This window comes from Eucyclogobius newberryi, unplaced genomic scaffold (assembly GCF_026437365.1).
Source record: "Eucyclogobius newberryi isolate DKJ021-1_F unplaced genomic scaffold, fEucNew1.0.hap1 SCAF_378, whole genome shotgun sequence".
NCBI classification, from domain to species: domain Eukaryota; kingdom Metazoa; phylum Chordata; class Actinopteri; order Gobiiformes; family Gobiidae; genus Eucyclogobius; species Eucyclogobius newberryi.
This window is the reverse complement of record NW_027316032.1, coordinates 25788-44428: the sequence shown is the minus strand read 5'-3', so window position 1 is coordinate 44428 and position 18641 is coordinate 25788. Positions and strand designations below refer to the sequence as shown.

At 52.9% G+C, this 18641-nt stretch overlaps 1 protein-coding gene across 2 annotated transcripts in view; it reads left to right on the top strand.

The window, feature by feature from the left end:
- The first annotated feature begins 240 nt into the window (after positions 1-240).
- The window catches only part of pigg (phosphatidylinositol glycan anchor biosynthesis class G (EMM blood group)), a 35483-nt gene continuing 17082 nt past the window's right edge, over positions 241-18641 (top strand). Inside the window, exons 1-6 of one of the 2 annotated variants that reach the window (XM_072462134.1) lie at positions 241-449; positions 1299-1487; positions 3230-3368; positions 4764-4976; positions 6242-6459; positions 7408-7689. In XM_072462134.1, coding sequence (XP_072318235.1) covers positions 402-449; positions 1299-1487; positions 3230-3368; positions 4764-4976; positions 6242-6459; positions 7408-7689 — 1089 coding nt within the window. In that variant the 5' untranslated portion in view covers positions 241-401. Of the gene's footprint in view, positions 450-1152; positions 1163-1298; positions 1488-3229; positions 3369-4763; positions 4977-6241; positions 6460-7407; positions 7690-18641 lie in introns of those variants that run through there. The other variant, XM_072462135.1, reaches the window with a different exon arrangement.

The window sequence follows — 18641 nt, the reverse complement described above, 5'->3', positions numbered from 1 at the left end:
CTCCTCTCTCATGCCTCCTCTCACACGCCTCCTCTCTCACGCCTCCTCTCTCACGCCTCCTCTCTCACGCTTCCTCTCTCACGCCTCCTCTCACACGCCTCCTCTCTCACGCCTCCTCTCTCACGCCTCCTCTCACACGCCTCCTCTCTCACGCCTCCTCTCTCACGCCTCCTCTCTCACGCCTCCTCTCTCACGCCTCCTCTCTCACGCCTCCTCTCACGCGCCTCCTCTCTCTCCAGGCCCTGACCAGTGGGAGTGTCCCGGGCTTCATAGACGTGGTGCTGAACCTGAACTCTCAGGCGCTGCAGGAGGACAACATCGTGCTTCAGGCCAAAGCCGCCGGCAAAAGAATCGTCTTCTACGGCGACGACACGTGGCTCAAACTGTTCCCCAAACTCTTCATGGAGTCTGACGGCACCTCCTCCTTCTTTGTGTCCGACTACACCGAGGTAACACGCCCTGTAGTCCGACTACACCGAGGTAACACGCCCTGTAGTCCGACTACACCGAGGTAACACGCCCTCTAGTCCGACTACACCGAGGTAACACGCCCTGTAGTCCGACTACACCGAGGTAACACGCCCTCTAGTCCGAATACACCGAGGTAAAACGCCCTGTAGTCCGACTACACCGAGGTAACACGCCCTCTAGTCCGACTACACCGAGGTAACACGCCCTGTAGTCCGACTACACCGAGGTAACACGCCCTCTAGTCCGACTACACCGAGGTAACACGCCCTGTAGTCCGACTACACCGAGGTAACACGCCCTGTAGTCCGACTACACCGAGGTAACACGTCCTGTAGTCCGACTACACCGAGGTAACACGCCCTGTAGTCCGACTACACCGAGGTAACACGTCCTGTAGTCCGAATACACCGAGGTAAAACGCCCTGTAGTCCGACTACACCGAGGTAAAACGCCCTGTAGTCCGACTACACCGAGGTAAAACGCCCTGTAGTCCGACTACACCGAGGTAACACGCCCTGTAGTCCGACTACACCGAGGTAACACGCCCTCTAGTCCGACTACACCGAGGTAACACGCCCTGTAGTCCGACTACACCGAGGTAACACGCCCTGTAGTCCGACTACACCGAGGTAACACGCCCTGTAGTCCGACTACACCGAGGTAACACGCCCTGTAGTCCGACTACACCGAGGTAACGGTAACTACACAAGAGCAGCTTTATTTTGTTGATTTCGTGTCATTCAGTGTCAGAAAACTGAACATCGTTGTGTTTTAGACTTTTCCGTCACAAACTGACACTTTGTCCTAAAACTGCACTTTTTCTTCAGGTGGACAACAATGTGACTCGACACCTGGACCACACCCTGAAGCGGGATGACTGGGACGTGCTGGTGCTGCATTACCTGGGCCTGGACCACATTGGACACATCAGTGGCCCACGCAGCTCTCTGGTCCAACCAAAGCTCCTGGAGATGGACGACGTGTTCAAGAAGATCCACAGCTCGCTCATCTCCAAGGTACAACCAGGTGACCCTCTGACCAGGTGACCCTCTGACCAGGTGACCCTCTAACCAGGTGACCCTCTAACCAGGTGAACCTCTGACCAGGTGACCCTCTGACCAGGTGACCCTCTAACCAGGTGACCCTCTAACCAGGTGACCCTCTAACCAGGTGAACCTCTGACCAGGGGAACCTCTGACCAGGTGACCCTCTGACCAGGTGAAACTTTAACCAGGTGACCCTCTGACCAGGTGACCCTCTGACCAGGTGACCCTCTGACCAGGTGACCCTTTAACCAGGTGACCCTCTGACCAGGTGAACCTCTGACCAGGTGAACCTCTGACCAGGGGAACCTCTGACCAGGGGAACCTCTGACCAGGTGACCCTCTGACCAGGAGAACCTCTGACCAGGTGACCCTCTGACCAGGAGAACCTCTGACCAGGTGAACCTCTGACCAGGTGAACCCGTGACCAAGTGACCCTCTGACCGGTAGTAGTAGTTTTCTTTAGTGTGAAGTCTCTTTTCCCGTCTCGTCTCTCGTGTTGTTTGCATCAAAGAGAATGTGAAACGACCGAAATTCACAAATGATTTATGTTTGTCACAACCAGAGGAAACGCAACCCCTTTGTCTTTAACTGCTTTAGACCTGGTTTAGTCCTGGTTTAGACCTGGTTTAGACCTGGTTTAGTCCTGGTTTAGTCCTGGTTTAGACCTGGTTTAGTCCTGGTTTAGACCTGGTTTAGTCCTGGTTTAGTCCTGGTTTAGACCTGCTTTAGACCTGGTTTAGACCTGGTTTAGTACTGGTTTAGACCTGGTTTAGTCCTGGTTTAGACCTGGTTTAGTCCTGGTTTAGACCTGGTTTAGTCCTGGTTTAGACCTGGTTTAGTCCTGGTTTAGACCTGGTTTAGTCCTGGTTTAGTCCTGGTTTAGACCTGGTTTAGTCCTGGTTTAGACCTGGTTTAGACCTGGTTTAGTCCTGGTTTAGTCCTGGTTTAGTCCTGGTTTAGACCTGGTTTAGTCCTGGTTTAGACCTGGTTTAGACCTGGTTTAGTCCTGGTTTAGAACTGGTTTAGACCTGGTTTAGTCCTGGTTTAGTCCTGGTTTAGACCTGGTTTAGTCCTGGTTTAGACCTGGTTTAGTCCTGGTTTAGACCTGGTTTAGACCTGGTTTAGTCCTGGTTTAGACCTGGTTTAGTCCTGGTTTAGACCTGGTTTAGTCCTGGTTTAGACCTGGTTTAGACCTGGTTTAGTCCTGGTTTAGACCTGGTTTAGTCCTGGTTTAGACCTGGTTTAGTCCTGGTTTAGACCTGGTTTAGTCCTGGTTTAGACCTGGTTTAGTCCTGGTTTAGTCCTGGTTTAGACCTGGTTTAGACCTGGTTTAGTCCTGGTTTAGTCCTGGTTTAGTCCTGGTTTAGACCTGGTTTAGTCCTGGTTTAGACCTGGTTTAGACCTGGTTTAGTCCTGGTTTAGAACTGGTTTAGACCTGGTTTAGTCCTGCTTTAGTCCTGGTTTAGAACTGGTTTAGACCTGGTTTAGTCCCTCTTCACAGTGTGTGTTTCTGGCTTCTCATTGGCTCATACATTATTCAGACTCAGGCTCATGTTTCTGTCCAAAACTAGAGCCTAAAATAAGCCAAAGACGATAATCGCACCAAATTTAATTTATTCCTGCACAAAGTTCTTTATTTTAAGGGGACATTTTTTACTCTGGTCCTGGTCCCGGTCCCGGTCCTGGTCTGTAACCTGCAGTTCCTCTCTCAGCAGACAGAGGGCGCTCTCCCGTACCTGCTGCTTCTCTGTGGAGACCATGGCATGTCTGACACTGGGAGTCATGGAGGTTCTTCTGACCCTGAGGTCAACACGGCTCTGCTCCTGGTCAGCCCCACCTTCAAGAGGAAAGGTCAGAGGTCACACTGGTTTTTTATGAGTCTAGTTCTTTAGATCAAGAACACTGTAAAAGTGAGGAACAGGAAGAACGTCTTGACAGACACACACACAGACACACACACACAGACACACAAACAGACACAGACACACACACACACACACACACACACACAGACACACACAGACACACACACACACACAGACACACACACAGACACAGACACACACACACACACACACACACACACAGACACACACAGACACACACACACAGACACACACAGACACAGACACACACACACAGACACACACACAGACACAGACACACACACACAGACACACACACAGACACAGACACACACACACAGACACACACACACACACACACACAGACACACACAGACACACACACACAGACACACACACACAGACACACACTCACAGACACAGACACACACACACAGACACACACACACACACACACACACAGACACACACACACAGACACACAGACACACACACACACACAGACACACACAGACACACACACACACAGACACACACTCACAGACACACACACACACACAGACACACTCACACACAGACACACACACACACACAGACACACACACACAGACACACACACACACACACACACACACAGACACACACTCACAGACACAGACACACACACACAGACACACACACACACACACACACACACACAGACACACACACAGACACACACAGACACACACACACAGACACACACTCACAGACACAGACACACACACACAGACACACACACACAGACACACACACACAGACACACAGACACACACACACACACAGACACACACACACAGACACACACTCACAGACACAGACACACACACACAGACACACACACACACAGACACACACACACAGACACACAGACACACACACACACACAGACACACACACACACACAGACACACACACACACACACACACACAGACACACACACACAGACACACACACACACACAGACACACACACACACACACAGACACACTCACACACAGACACACACACACACACAGACACACACACACAGACACACACACACACAGACACACACACACACACACACACAGACACACACACACACACACACACACAGACACACTCACACACAGACACACACACACACACAGACACACACACACAGACACACACACACACACACACACAGACACACACACACACACACACACAGACACACACACACAGACACACACACACACAGACACACACACACAGACACACACACACACTCTCTTTCACACACTCTTTATTCCTGGAGCTGTCCAGGGTGCTGAAGTCTCTTTTACACCAGTGACACTTTCATGTGTTTGTGTGCAGAGGCCATGGAGCGCCCCCTGGAGGTGGAGCAGGTGGACCTGGCCCCGTCCCTGGCCCTGGGACTGGGACTCCCGGTGCCCCAGAACTCTGTGGGACAAGTCCTGCCCCAGATCCTGGACCAGCTTCCCCTGAGAGACCAACTCCGCCTTCTGCACCTCAACGGACACCAGCTGAGCCGTCTGCTCCAGGACAGTGTGAAAGAGTACCAGAGAGGTGAGCAATACCGGGTTTAGACCGGGTTTAGACCGGGTTTAGACCGTCTGCTCCAGGACAGTGTGAAAGAGTACCAGAGAGGTGAGCAATACCGGGTTTAGACCGGGTTTAGACCGGGTTTGGACCGGGTTTGGACCGGCTTTAGACCGGGTTTGGACCAGGTTTGGACCTGGTTTAGTCCTGGTTTAGTCCAGGTTTAGACCTGGTTTAGTCCTGGTTTAGACCTGGTTTAGACCGGGTTTAGACCGGGTTTGGACCGGGTTTGGACCGGATTTGGACCGGATTTAGACCGGTTTTGGACCAGGTTTGGACCGGGTTTAGACCGGTTTTGGACCAGGTTTGGACCGGGTTTGGACCGGGTTTGGACCGGGTTTTTAAAGTTAAAGTTTATCTGTAAAAGTGACAAAGTTTAAAACCTTCAGAATAAACAGTGTTGTGTTGTCGTCCTTGTGTTTTGGCGGCGTTAGCTGTTAGCGCTTCAGATGCTAATACATGCGTCAGAGCTGGAGAGTGTCTGTCAGGGTCATGTGTCTGAGCACAGCGCCCCCTGCTGTCTGCAGCCAGGACTAAACCAGGTCTAAACCAGGTCTAAACCAGGACTAAACCAGGTCCAAACCAGGTCTAAACCAGGTCTAAACCAGGTCTAAACCAGGACTAAACCAGGTCCAAACCAGGTCTAAACCAGGACTAAACCAGGTCCAAACCAGGTCTAAACCAGGTCTAAACCAGGTCTAAACCAGGTCTAAACCAGGTCTAAACCAGGTCTAAACCAGGTCTAAACCAGGACTAAACCAGGTCTAAACCAGGTCTTATGACTGAGATGTAAATGATCATTTGCAGAAGCTGATAGTTCGTCTCTAAATCTCAGTTTCAGCTCAAACTAAAGGTCGTCTTTTCCTCGTTAGTTTGAAGTTGAATAAAGTCACATTTAAGTTTCACTTCAAATGTCACAAAGTTTTAACAAGAAAAGTTTAGTCCAAACTCAAACTAATGAAACAAGAAACACTTTGTTTCTCAAGTTAGTCCCTAAACCAGGTCTAAACTCAGACTTTGTCTGAGCTCATGGGTTCGACTCCTCCTCTCTCCTCTGTGTCTGAGGTCATGGGTTCGACTCCTCCTCTCCTCTCTCCTCTGTGTCTGAGCTCATGGGTTCGACTCCTCCTCTCCTCTCTCCTCTGTGTCTGAGGTCATGGGTTCGACTCCTCCTCTCCTCTCTCCTCTGTGTCTGAGCTCATGGGTTCGACTCCTCCCCTCTCTCTCCGCAGACGCAGGCTGGGAGCAGTTCCGTGTGGCGGAGAAGGCCCATGGCAGCTGGGTGCGGCTGTACCTGGAGGGGAACACGTCTGAGGTGCTTCAGAACATGGGGCAGAAGGTTCTGAAACAGTATCTTCAGGCTCTGGCCTCCATGAGCGCCGCTCTGAGTCGACAGCTGGGCAAATACGACATGTACTCGATGGTGGTGGGACTGAGCCTGGTGCTGCAGGTGAGGACTCCAGCTTTAGTACAGGTTTAGTCCTAGTTTAGACCTTATGGCATGTCTGTAAAGTGTGGAAAGTTATGTGAATATGAACGAAGGTTAAAAGTGTCAAAGACGTCCATCAAAGTCAGCACTGAAGTCCATGGAAAGTCGTGGAAAAGCCACTCAAAAGCCGCTTTCAGGCAACGTTTGTGAATATTTTTTTGCACGTATAAAAAGTACAAATATACATAAAGTACAGCAGGCTGCAGGTGAGACGTGGCGTTTCGAGGCAATTTAAGCATCAAAATGTGAGAGAAAACAAATCCAATCCAAGTCTTCTGTACTTTGTGTCTGAGGCGTTTGGCGTCGGGGCGTCGTCCCCCGGAGCCAAACCACAAACGCATGATTAATAATCCGTCCACAGCTGAAGGAACTGTACTGCGCCATAAATAATTCCTCCGCAGATTCATATGCAGGGGTTTATTTTTAAATGTGAGCGTTGCAAACTCAGCAGAAAGTGGACGAGAGGACGAGCGGGTCAAACGCCGGGACATCAATAACGTCCGCTGTCACTGTTATGGACGACCACGAGCGGCGGTTCAGTCCGACTTCGCGCGTTTGTCCCGGTTTATGTCTCTGTCATCGCCGGGACAAAAACTGGGACAAAGTTGAGCGTTTTCGGCCGGTGCACGTCAACAACAGTGAGGTCTTTGTGCGACCACGTCCTTTAAAAGTGTAGGTGTGAGTCCCTGGCTCGGGCGTGATCAGGGCGTGTCTCATCCTCTGTGTCACGCGTTCAGACTTCGTTATGAACTCGATAACTGACAGTTCTGTTTAGTTTTGGAAAAGTGAAGCTAAACGTGAATCAAATGTAGATTATGATATTAAATCCGCTTCAGTTTAAACTCGGTTCACACTGGTTCATGTTCAGACCTGGTTTCGGTCCTTGAGTTTGTCTCCGTCTCTCCACAGCTGGTCCTGGTCCTGGTCTTGTCCACGCCCGAGTGCCTCAGCGGCGCCGCCCTGGTGGACATCCCCGTCGGAGCGTCTCTTCTCTCTCTTCCGTTCTTCTTGATGTGTCTGCTGCTTGGAGCCGTCCACGTCTGGCTCTGCACGTCGGCTCACGGCTCGTGTTTCCTCTGCGTGCTGCCCTGGAGCCTGGTGTTCTGTGTGATCGGCCTCATGGGGGCGCTGTGCTGTGTGACGGGGGCGCTGCTGGTGCGTAGGCTCCGCCCGGCACAGAGGCCCGCCAAGGTGACACTTAAACACTCGAATACTGTCTAATTCTGTCTAATACTGTCTAATGATGCAGGTTGTGGCCTGCGGGGGGCGATGCAGATTGTGGCCTGCGGGGGGAGATGCAGATTGTGGCCTGCGGGGGGCGATGGAGATTGTGGCCTGCGGGGGCAGATGCAGGTTGTGGCCTGCGGGGGGCGATGGAGATTGTGGCCTGCGGGGGCGATGCAGGTTGTGGCCTGCGGGGGGCGATGCAGATTGTGGCCTGCGGGGGGCGATGGAGATTGCGGCCTGCGGGGGGCGATGCAGATTGTGGCCTGCGGGGGCGATGCAGGTTGTGGCCTGCGGGGGGCGATGCAGGTTGTGGCCTGCGGGGGGCAGATGCAGATTGTGGCCTGCGGGGGCGATGCAGGTTGTGGCCTGCGGGGGGAGATGCAGATTGTGGCCTGCGGGGGGCGATGGAGATTGTGGCCTGCGGGGGCAGATGCAGATTGTGGCCTGCGGGGGCAGATGCAGGTTGTGGCCTGCGGGGGGCGATGGAGATTGTGGCCTGCGGGGGCAGATGCAGGTTGTGGCCTGCGGGGGGCGATGGAGATTGTGGCCTGCGGGGGCAGATGCAGATTGTGGCCTGCGGGGGCAGATGCAGATTGTGGCCTGCGGGGGCAGATGCAGATTGTGGCCTGCGGGGGGCGATGGAGATTGTGGCCTGCGGGGGCAGATGCAGATTGTGGCCTGCGGGGGCAGATGCAGGTTGTGGCCTGCGGGGGGCGATGGAGATTGTGGCCTGCGGGGGCAGATGCAGGTTGTGGCCTGCGGGGGGCGATGGAGATTGTGGCCTGCGGGGGCAGATGCAGATTGTGGCCTGCGGGGGCAGATGCAGATTGTGGCCTGCGGGGGCAGATGCAGATTGTGGCCTGCGGGGGCAGATGCAGATTGTGGCCTGCGGGGGCAGATGCAGGTTGTGGCCTGCGGGGGGCGATGGAGATTGTGGCCTGCGGGGGCAGATGCAGATTGTGGCCTGCGGGGGCAGATGCAGATTGTGGCCTGCGGGGGCAGATGCAGATTCGTCTCGCTCTTTTGTCATCTCATTATCTCAGAGAAATGAATATGATCCACAGAGTCTGCACATCTGAGCTCGTTAGAAACCTCTGGAAAGGGCATTTTACCTGAGGAAAAGCTGAAGCAGCTGCATTTAAGACCACTGCAGTCACTTTATCCAGTACTGCAGTCACTTTATCCAGTACTGCAGTAATCCGGACACCACTGCAGTAACTTTATACACGGAACAGAAACGCAAACTCAAGACGCTTCTGTTTCCTGTTTCCTGCTGCTGAACTGAAATTTCTCTCGCTGACTCTCGAAAACACAACAGAGCTGAATTTAACTCTAACATGGACTAAACCAGGACTAAACCAGGACTAAACCAGGTCTAAACCAAGTCTAAACCAGGTCTAAACCAGGACTAAACCAGGACAAAACCTGGTTTAGACCTGCTTTAGTCCTGCTTTAGTCCTGTTTTAGTCCTGCTTTAGTCCTGTTTTAGTCCTGCTTTAGACCTGCTTTAGTCCTGTTTTAGAATGGAGAGAAACGCGGGGCACAAAATCTCTCTGTCGTCTTTGTTAAACTAATGTTGAGCTTAAATATTCTGGCTGCGAAAAAGTGTGAACGGAATTTAAACGAGAGAAGACTGCGCCACAGTCTAACCACTCTGCCACAGTCTAACCACTCTGCCACCACAGTCTAACCACTCTGCCACCACAGTCTAAGTGGGCGGGGCTTGCCACTCTGAGCACATGTTCTGTATTAATGGAGTTCATACATAAATGATGGGGTCAAGGCCACGTTCCATTTAGAATTCAGAACAAGAGAAAAACATGTTTGAGTCTCACACACGAGCCTGAAAGTACAAATACTGTGCTTTCAAAGTACAAATACTGTGCTGTCAAAGTACAAATACTGTGCTGTCAAAGTACAAATACTGTGCTGTCAAAGTACAAATACTGTGCTGTCAAAGTACAAATACTGTGCTTTCAAAGTACAAATACTGTGCTGTCAAAGTACAAATACTGTGCTGTCAAAGTACAAATACTGTGCTGTCAAAGTACAAATACTGTGCTGTCAAAGTACAGAACTGAAAAAACATGTTTATTTAGAGCAGAAAGAAACACAAAAGAATCATTTGTCTCAAACTCTGACTTGATCTCGAGCTAAAGCTCCGTGTTTCCACTGATGCTAACGACTATGTGGAGCCTTAGCAACACAGAGCTAGCAAAGCACGTTAGCAACACAAAGCTAGCAAAGCACGTTAGCAACACAAAACTAGCAAACATGTTAGCAACACAAAGCTAGCGTAGCGCGTTAGCAACACAAAGCTAGCAAGCATGTTAGCAACACAAAGCTAGCAAAGCGCGTTAGCAACAACTATTTCCTGTTCACGGCACTCGCTTTGTCAAGCGCTACATCTGATATTTCCAGGTCATAAAGCGTCTGACATTAGCATTAGCATTAGCATGACATAAAGAGAGGTTTGAATGCCACGCCCCTCACACACGCTAGCTTTAGACACGCCCCTCACACACACTAGCTTTAGCCACGCCCCTCACACACACTAGCTTTAGCCACGCCCCTCACACACACTAGCTTTAGACACGACCCTCACACACACTAGCTTTAGCCACGCCCCTCACACGCACTAGCTTTAGCCACGCCCCTCACACACACTAGCTTTAGCCACGCCCCACACACACACTAGCTTTAGACACGCCCCTCACACACACTAGCTTTAGACACGCCCCTCACACACACTAGCTTTAGACACGCCCCTCACACACACTAGCTTTGGACACGCCCCTCACACACTAGCTTTAGACACGCCCCTCACACACTAGCTTTAGACACGCCCCTCACTCACACTAGCTTTAGCCACGCCCCTCACACACTAGCTTTAGCCACGCCCCTCACACACGCTAGCTTTAACCACGCCCCTACACACGCTAGCTTTAGCCACGCCCCTCACACACGCTAGCTTTAGCCACGCCCCTCACACGCACAGTCGCATGGCGCTGCACAGCCGCATGGCGCTGCACAGTCACATGGCGCTGCACAGTCACATGGCGCTGCACAGTCACATGGCGCTGCACAGTCACATGGCGCTGCACAGTCACATGGCGCTGCACTCACAGAACAGAACAACAGCTATAGTTAGAGCTAAATGTAAAGGGCATGAAATATGAATAAAGCTGCTGCACAAACAACTGTGACGATTACTCGGCGTGGCATCAGGATTAATCGTCACAGTTGTGGGCGTGGCATCAGGAGTAATCGTCACAGTTGTGGGCGTGGCATCAGGAGTAATCGTCACAGTTGTGGGCGTGGCATCAGGAGTAATCGTCACAGTTGTGGGCGTGGCATCAGGATTAATCGTCACAGTTGTGGGCGTGGCATCAGGATTAATCGTCACAGTTTTGGGCGTGGCATCAGGAGTAATCGTCACAGTTGTGGGCGTGGCATCAGGAGTAATCGTCACAGCTGTGGGCGTGGCATCAGGAGTAATCGTCACAGTTGTGGGCGTGGCATCAGGAGTAATCGTCACAGCTGTGGGCGTGGCATCAGGAGTAATCGTCACAGCTGTGGGCGTGGCATCAGGAGTAATCGTCACAGTTGTGGGCGTGGCATCAGGAGTTATCGTCACAGTTGTGGGCGTGGCATCAGGAGTAATCGTCACAGTTGTGGGCGTGGCATCAGGAGTTATCGTCACAGTTGTGGGCGTGGCATCAGGAGTAATCGTCACAGCTGTGGGCGTGGCATCAGGAGTAATCGTCACAGCTGTGGGCGTGGCATCAGGAGTAATCGTCACAGCTGTGGGCGTGGCATCAGGAGTAATCGTCACAGCTGTGGGCGTGGCATCAGGATTAATCGTCACAGTTGTGGGCGTGGCATCAGGATTAATCGTCACAGTTGTGGGCGTGGCATCAGGAGTAATCGTCACAGTTGTGGGCGTGGCATCAGGAGTAATCGTCACAGTTGTGGGCGTGGCATCAGGAGTAATCGTCACAGTTGTGGGCGTGGCATCAGGAGTAATCGTCACAGTTTTGGGCGTGGCATCAGGAGTAATCGTCACAGTTGTGGGCGTGGCATCAGGAGTAATCGTCACAGTTGTGGGCGTGGCATCAGGATTAATCGTCACAGTTGTGGGCGTGGCATCAGGAGTAATCGTCACAGTTGTGGGCGTGGCATCAGGAGTAATCGTCACAGTTTTGGGCGTGGCATCAGGAGTAATCGTCACAGTTGTGGGCGTGGCATCAGGAGTAATCGTCACAGCTGTGGGCGTGGCATCAGGAGTAATCGTCACAGTTGTGGGCGTGGCATCAGGAGTAATCGGCACAGTTGTGGGCGTGGCATCAGGAGTAATCGGCACAGTTGTGGGCGTGGCATCAGGAGTAATCGTCACAGTTGTGGGCGTGGCATCAGGATTAATCGTCACAGTTGTGGGCGTGGCATCAGGATTAATCGTCACAGTTGTGGGCGTGGCATCAGGATTAATCGTCACAGTTGTGGGCGTGGCATCAGGATTAATCGTCACAGTTGTGGGCGTGGCATCAGGAGTAATCGTCACAGTTGTGGGCGTGGCATCAGGTGTAATCGTCACAGTTGTGGGCGTTGCATCAGGAGTAATCGTCACAGTTGTGGGCGTGGCATCAGGAGTAATCGTCACAGTTGTGGGCGTGGCATCAGGAGTAATCGTCACAGCTGTGGGCGTGGCATCAGGAGTAATCGTCACAGTTGTGGGCGTGGCATCAGGAGTAATCGTCACAGCTGTGGGCGTGGCATCAGGAGTAATCGTCACAGCTGTGGGCGTGGCATCAGGAGTAATCGTCACAGCTGTGGGCGTGGCATCAGGAGTAATCGTCACAGCTGTGGGCGTGGCATCAGGAGTAATCGTCACAGCTGTGGGCGTGGCATCAGGAGTAATCGTCACAGTTGTGGGCGTGGCATCAGGAGTAATCGTCACAGTTGTGGGCGTGGCATCAGGAGTAATCGTCACAGCTGTGGGCGTGGCATCAGGAGTAATCGTCACAGTTGTGGGCGTGGCATCAGGAGTAATCGTCACAGTTGTGGGCGTGGCATCAGGATTAATCGTCACAGTTGTGGGCGTGGCATCAGGATTAATCGCCACAGTTGTGGGCGTGGCATCAGGAGTAATCGTCACAGTTGTGGGCGTGGCATCAGGAGTAATCGTCACAGTTGTGGGCGTGGCATCAGGAGTAATCGTCACAGTTGTGGGCGTGGCATCAGGAGTAATCGTCACAGTTGTGGGCGTGGCATCAGGATTAATCGTCACAGTTGTGGGCGTGGCATCAGGATTAATCGTCACAGCTGTGGGCGTGGCATCAGGAGTAATCGTCACAGCTGTGGGCGTGGCATCAGGAGTAATCGTCACAGTTGTGGGCGTGGCATCAGGACTAATCGTCACAGCTGTGGGCGTGGCATCAGGAGTAATCGTCACAGCTGTGGGCGTGGCATCAGGAGTAATCGTCACAGTTGTGGGCGTGGCATCAGGAGTAATCGTCACAGTTGTGGGCGTGGCATCAGGAGTTATCGTCACAGTTGTGGGCGTGGCATCAGGAGTAATCGGCACAGTTGTGGGCGTGGCATCAGGAGTTATCGTCACAGTTGTGGGCGTGGCATCAGGAGTAATCGGCACAGTTGTGGGCGTGGCATCAGGAGTTATCGTCACAGTTGTGGGCGTGGCATCAGGAGTTATCGTCACAGTTGTGGGCGTGGCATCAGGAGTTATCGTCACAGTTGTGGGCGTGGCATCAGGATTAATCGTCACAGCTGTGGGCGTGGCATCAGGAGTAATCGTCACAGCTGTGGGCGTGGCATCAGGAGTTATCGTCACAGTTGTGGGCGTGGCATCAGGAGTTATCGTCACAGTTGTGGGCGTGGCATCAGGAGTAATCGTCACAGCTGTGGGCGTGGCATCAGGAGTAATCGTCACAGTTGTGGGCGTGGCATCAGGAGTAATCGTCACAGCTGTGGGCGTGGCATCAGGATTAATCGTCACAGCTGTGGGCGTGGCATCAGGAGTAATCGTCACAGCTGTGGGCGTGGCATCAGGAGTTATCGTCACAGTTGTGGGCGTGGCATCAGGAGTAATCGTCACAGTTGTGGGCGTGGCATCAGGAGTTATCGTCACAGTTGTGGGCGTGGCATCAGGAGTAATCGTCACAGTTGTGGGCGTGGCATCAGGAGTTATCGTCACAGTTGTGGGCGTGGCATCAGGAGTTATCGTCACAGCTGTGGGCGTGGCATCAGGAGTTATCGTCACAGCTGTGGGCGTGGCATCAGGAGTTATCGTCACAGACACAAACACTCTGCAGTCATGTGGCTTTAGTGCTCTTCTATTTTAAACTTACTTTTTATGTTTTATATTTGGAAAACAAACTTTACGAGCCATGAAAAAAGAAATGATGAAAACATAGCCCTTAGGCAACGTGACTGGTGTTCTCACAGGGCGCAGAACAAGGCCAGTGACGCTGTGGGCCGGAGGCGGGGTTTTCACCCGTGACCCGCCCAATCTGTGGCAGATTCAAACGGAGTGATTTGTGAGGCTCAGAGAAGACGAGGAAGTGATGAAAGAAGCAAAGAACGAAGCTGAACTCGACTGCGTTTGTGACGAGGAAACGGCAACAGGCGTCCACTGGGGACTTTAAAACCCCAGAGGAGCAGGGGGACACTTGTTGCTGCAGACCAGTGGGGCCGGAGGGAGGAGGAGTCTGAACACGACTCCGGTTCGGTTTTTGAGGGGGAAGCGACATTAGCGCTGGAGTTTAAAGTAGCAAAAGGCCAGATTTTGGCGATGAAATTGCCGTTTTCCTTTTGCCTCGCGAGAGTTTTAATGCGACGTCATCGACTTCACTGACGGGAAGAGATCGATGATCCAGAGGAAGATCCAAAAATAAACCTCCAAATCACGTGCTGCGCCAGGCCTGGTTTAGTCCTGGTTTAGTCCTGGTTTAGTCCTGGTTTAGACCTGGTTTAGTCCTGGTTTAGACCTGGTTTAGTCCTGGTTTAGACCTGGTTTAGTCCTGGTTTAGACCTGGTTTATTCCTGGTTTAGTCCTGGTTTAGACCTGGTTTAATCCTGGTTTAGACCTGGTTTAGACCTGGTTTAGTCCTGGTTTAATCCTGGTTTAGACCCTCAGTCCAGTTCCTGGTTTTTGGCCGGTTTTCAGAAGCTCTTAATTTTCTAAAGTGCTTCACAAATTCGATTCATGTTCCATTAGAGTTTGTGTCGCACGCGTCGCGTTACTCAGCACAAAACACCAACTATAGACCAAATATGACCCTTTAGTCTGCTCTACTGAGGGGCTGGTTGACCCTTTAGTCTGCTCTACTGAGGGGCTGGTTGACCCTTTAGTCTGCTCTACTGAGGGGCTGGTTGACCCTTTAGTCTGCTCTACTGAGGGGCTGGCTGACCCTTTAGTCTGCTCTACTGAGGGGCTGGCTGACCCTTTAGTCTGCTCTACTGAGGGGCTGGTTGACCTTTAGTCTGCTCTACTGAGGGGCTGGCTGACCCTTTAGTCTGCTCTACTGAGGGGCTGGTTGACCCTTTAGTCTGCTCTACTGAGGGGCTGGCTGACCCTTTAGTCTGCTCTACTGAGGGGCTGGTTGACCCTTTAGTCTGCTCTACTGAGGGGCTGGCTGACCCTTTAGTCTGCTCTACTGAGGGGCTGGTTGACCCTTTAGTCTGCTCTACTGAGGGGCTGGCTGACCCTTTAGTCTGCTCTACTGAGGGGCTGGCTGACCCTTTAGTCTGCTCTACTGAGGGGCTGGCTGACCCTTTAGTCTGCTCTACTGAGGGGCTGGTTGACCCTTTAGTCTGCTCTACTGAGGGGCTGGCTGACCCTTTAGTCTGCTCTACTGAGGGGCTGGCTGACCCTTTAGTCTGCTCTACTGAGGGGCTGGTTGACCCTTTAGTCTGCTCTACTGAGGGGCTGGTTGACCCTTTAGTCTGCTCTACTGAGGGGCTGGCTGACCCTTTAGTCTGCTCTACTGAGGGGCTGGTTGACCCTTTAGTCTGCTCTACTGAGGGGCTGGCTGACCCTTTAGTCTGCTCTACTGAGGGGCTGGCTGACCCTTTAGTCTGCTCTACTGAGGGGCTGGCTGACCCTTTAGTCTGCTCTACTGAGGGGCTGGTTGACCCTTTAGTCTGCTCTACTGAGGGGCTGGCTGACCCTTTAGTCTGCTCTACTGAGGGGCTGGTTGACCCTTTAGTCTGCTCTACTGAGGGGCTGGTTGACCCTTTAGTCTGCTCTACTGAGGGGCTGGTTGACCCTTTAGTCTGCTCTACTGAGGGGCTGGTTGACCCTTTAGTCTGCTCTACTGAGGGGCTGGCTGACCCTTTAGTCTGCTCTACTGAGGGGCTGGCTGACCCTTTAGTCTGCTCTACTGAGGGGCTGGTTGACCCTTTAGTCTGCTCTACTGAGGGGCTGGCTGACCCTTTAGTCTGCTCTACTGAGGGGCTGGTTGACCCTTTAGTCTGCTCTACTGAGGGGCTGGCTGACCCTTTAGTCTGCTCTACTGAGGGGCTGGTTGACCCTTTAGTCTGCTCTACTGAGGGGCTGGCTGACCCTTTAGTCTGCTCTACTGAGGGGCTGGTTGACCCTTTAGTCTGCTCTACTGAGGGGCTGGCTGACCCTTTAGTCTGCTCTACTGAGGGGCTGGTTGACCCTTTAGTCTGCTCTACTGAGGGGCTGGCTGACCCTTTAGTCTGCTCTACTGAGGGGCTGGCTGACCCTTTAGTCTGCTCTACTGAGGGGCTGGTTGACCCTTTAGTCTGCTCTACTGAGGGGCTGGCTGACCCTTTAGTCTGCTCTACTGAGGGGCTGGCTGACCCTTTAGTCTGCTCTACTGAGGGGCTGGTTGACCCTTTAGTCTGCTCTACTGAGGGGCTGGCTGACCCTTTAGTCTGCTCTACTGAGGGGCTGGCTGACCCTTTAGTCTGCTCTACTGAGGGGCTGGCTGACCCTTTAGTCTGCTCTACTGAGGGGCTGGTTGACCCTTTAGTCTGCTCTACTGAGGGGCTGGCTGACCCTTTAGTCTGCTCTACTGAGGGGCTGGTTGACCCTTTAGTCTGCTCTACTGAGGGGCTGGTTGACCCTTTAGTCTGCTCTACTGAGGGGCTGGCTGACCCTTTAGTCTGCTCTACTGAGGGGCTGGTTGACCCTTTAGTCTGCTCTACTGAGGGGCTGGCTGACCCTTTAGTCTGCTCTACTGAGGGGCTGGTTGACCCTTTAGTCTGCTCTACTGAGGGGCTGGCTGACCCTTTAGTCTGCTCTACTGAGGGGCTGGTTGACCCTTTAGTCTGCTCTACTGAGGGGCTGGTTGACCCTTTAGTCTGCTCTACTGAGGGGCTGGCTGACCCTTTAGTCTGCTCTACTGAGGGGCTGGTTGACCCTTTAGTCTGCTCTACTGAGGGGCTGGCTGACCCTTTAGTCTGCTCTACTGAGGGGCTGGTTGACCCTTTAGTCTGCTCTACTGAGGGGCTGGCTGACCCTTTAGTCTGCTCTACTGAGGGGCTGGCTGACCCTTTAGTCTGCTCTACTGAGGGGCTGGTTGACCCTTTAGTCTGCTCTACTGAGGGGCTGGCTGACCCTTTAGTCTGCTCTACTGAGGGGCTGGCTGACCCTTTAGTCTGCTCTACTGAGGGGCTGGTTGACCCTTTAGTCTGCTCTACTGAGGGGCTGGTTGACCCTTTAGTCTGCTCTACTGAGGGGCTGGCTGACCCTTTAGTCTGCTCTACTGAGGGGCTGGTTGACCCTTTAGTCTGCTCTACTGAGGGGCTGGCTGACCCTTTAGTCTGCTCTACTGAGGGGCTGGTTGACCCTTTAGTCTGCTCTACTGAGGGGCTGGCTGACCCTTTAGTCTGCTCTACTGAGGGGCTGGTTGACCCTTTAGTCTGCTCTACTGAGGGGCTGGCTGACCCTTTAGTCTGCTCTACTGAGGGGCTGGCTGACCCTTTAGTCTGCTCTACTGAGGGGCTGGTTGACCCTTTAGTCTGCTCTACTGAGGGGCTGGCTGACCCTTTAGTCTGCTCTACTGAGGGGCTGGTTGACCCTTTAGTCTGCTCTACTGAGGGGCTGGCTGACCCTTTAGTCTGCTCTACTGAGGGGCTGGTTGACCCTTTAGTCTGCTCTACTGAGGGGCTGGCTGACCCTTTAGTCTGCTCTACTGAGGGGCTGGTTGACCCTTTAGTCTGCTCTACTGAGGGGCTGGCTGACCCTTTAGTCTGCTCTACTGAGGGGCTGGCTGACCCTTTAGTCTGCTCTACTGAGGGGCTGGTTGACCCTTTAGTCTGCTCTACTGAGGGGCTGGCTGACCCTTTAGTCTGCTCTACTGAGGGGCTGGCTGACCCTTTAGTCTGCTCTACTGAGGGGCTGGTTGACCCTTTAGTCTGCTCTACTGAGGGGCTGGCTGACCCTTTAGTCTGCTCTACTGAGGGGCTGGCTGACCCTTTAGTCTGCTCTACTGAGGGGCTGGCTGACCCTTTAGTCTGCTCTACTGAGGGGCTGGTTGACCCTTTAGTCTGCTCTACTGAGGGGCTGGCTGACCCTTTAGTCTGCTCTACTGAGGGGCTGGTTGACCCTTTAGTCTGCTCTACTGAGGGGCTGGTTGACCCTTTAGTCTGCTCTACTGAGGGGCTGGTTGACCCTTTAGTCTGCTCTACTGAGGGGCTGGTTGACCCTTTAGTCTGCTCTACTGAGGGGCTGGCTGACCCTTTAGTCTGCTCTACTGAGGGGCTGGTTGACCCTTTAGTCTGCTCTACTGAGGGGCTGGCTGACCCTTTAGTCTGCTCTACTGAGGGGCTGGTTGACCCTTTAGTCTGCTCTACTGAGGGGCTGGCTGACCCTTTAGTCTGCTCTACTGAGGGGCTGGTTGACCCTTTAGTCTGCTCTACTGAGGGGC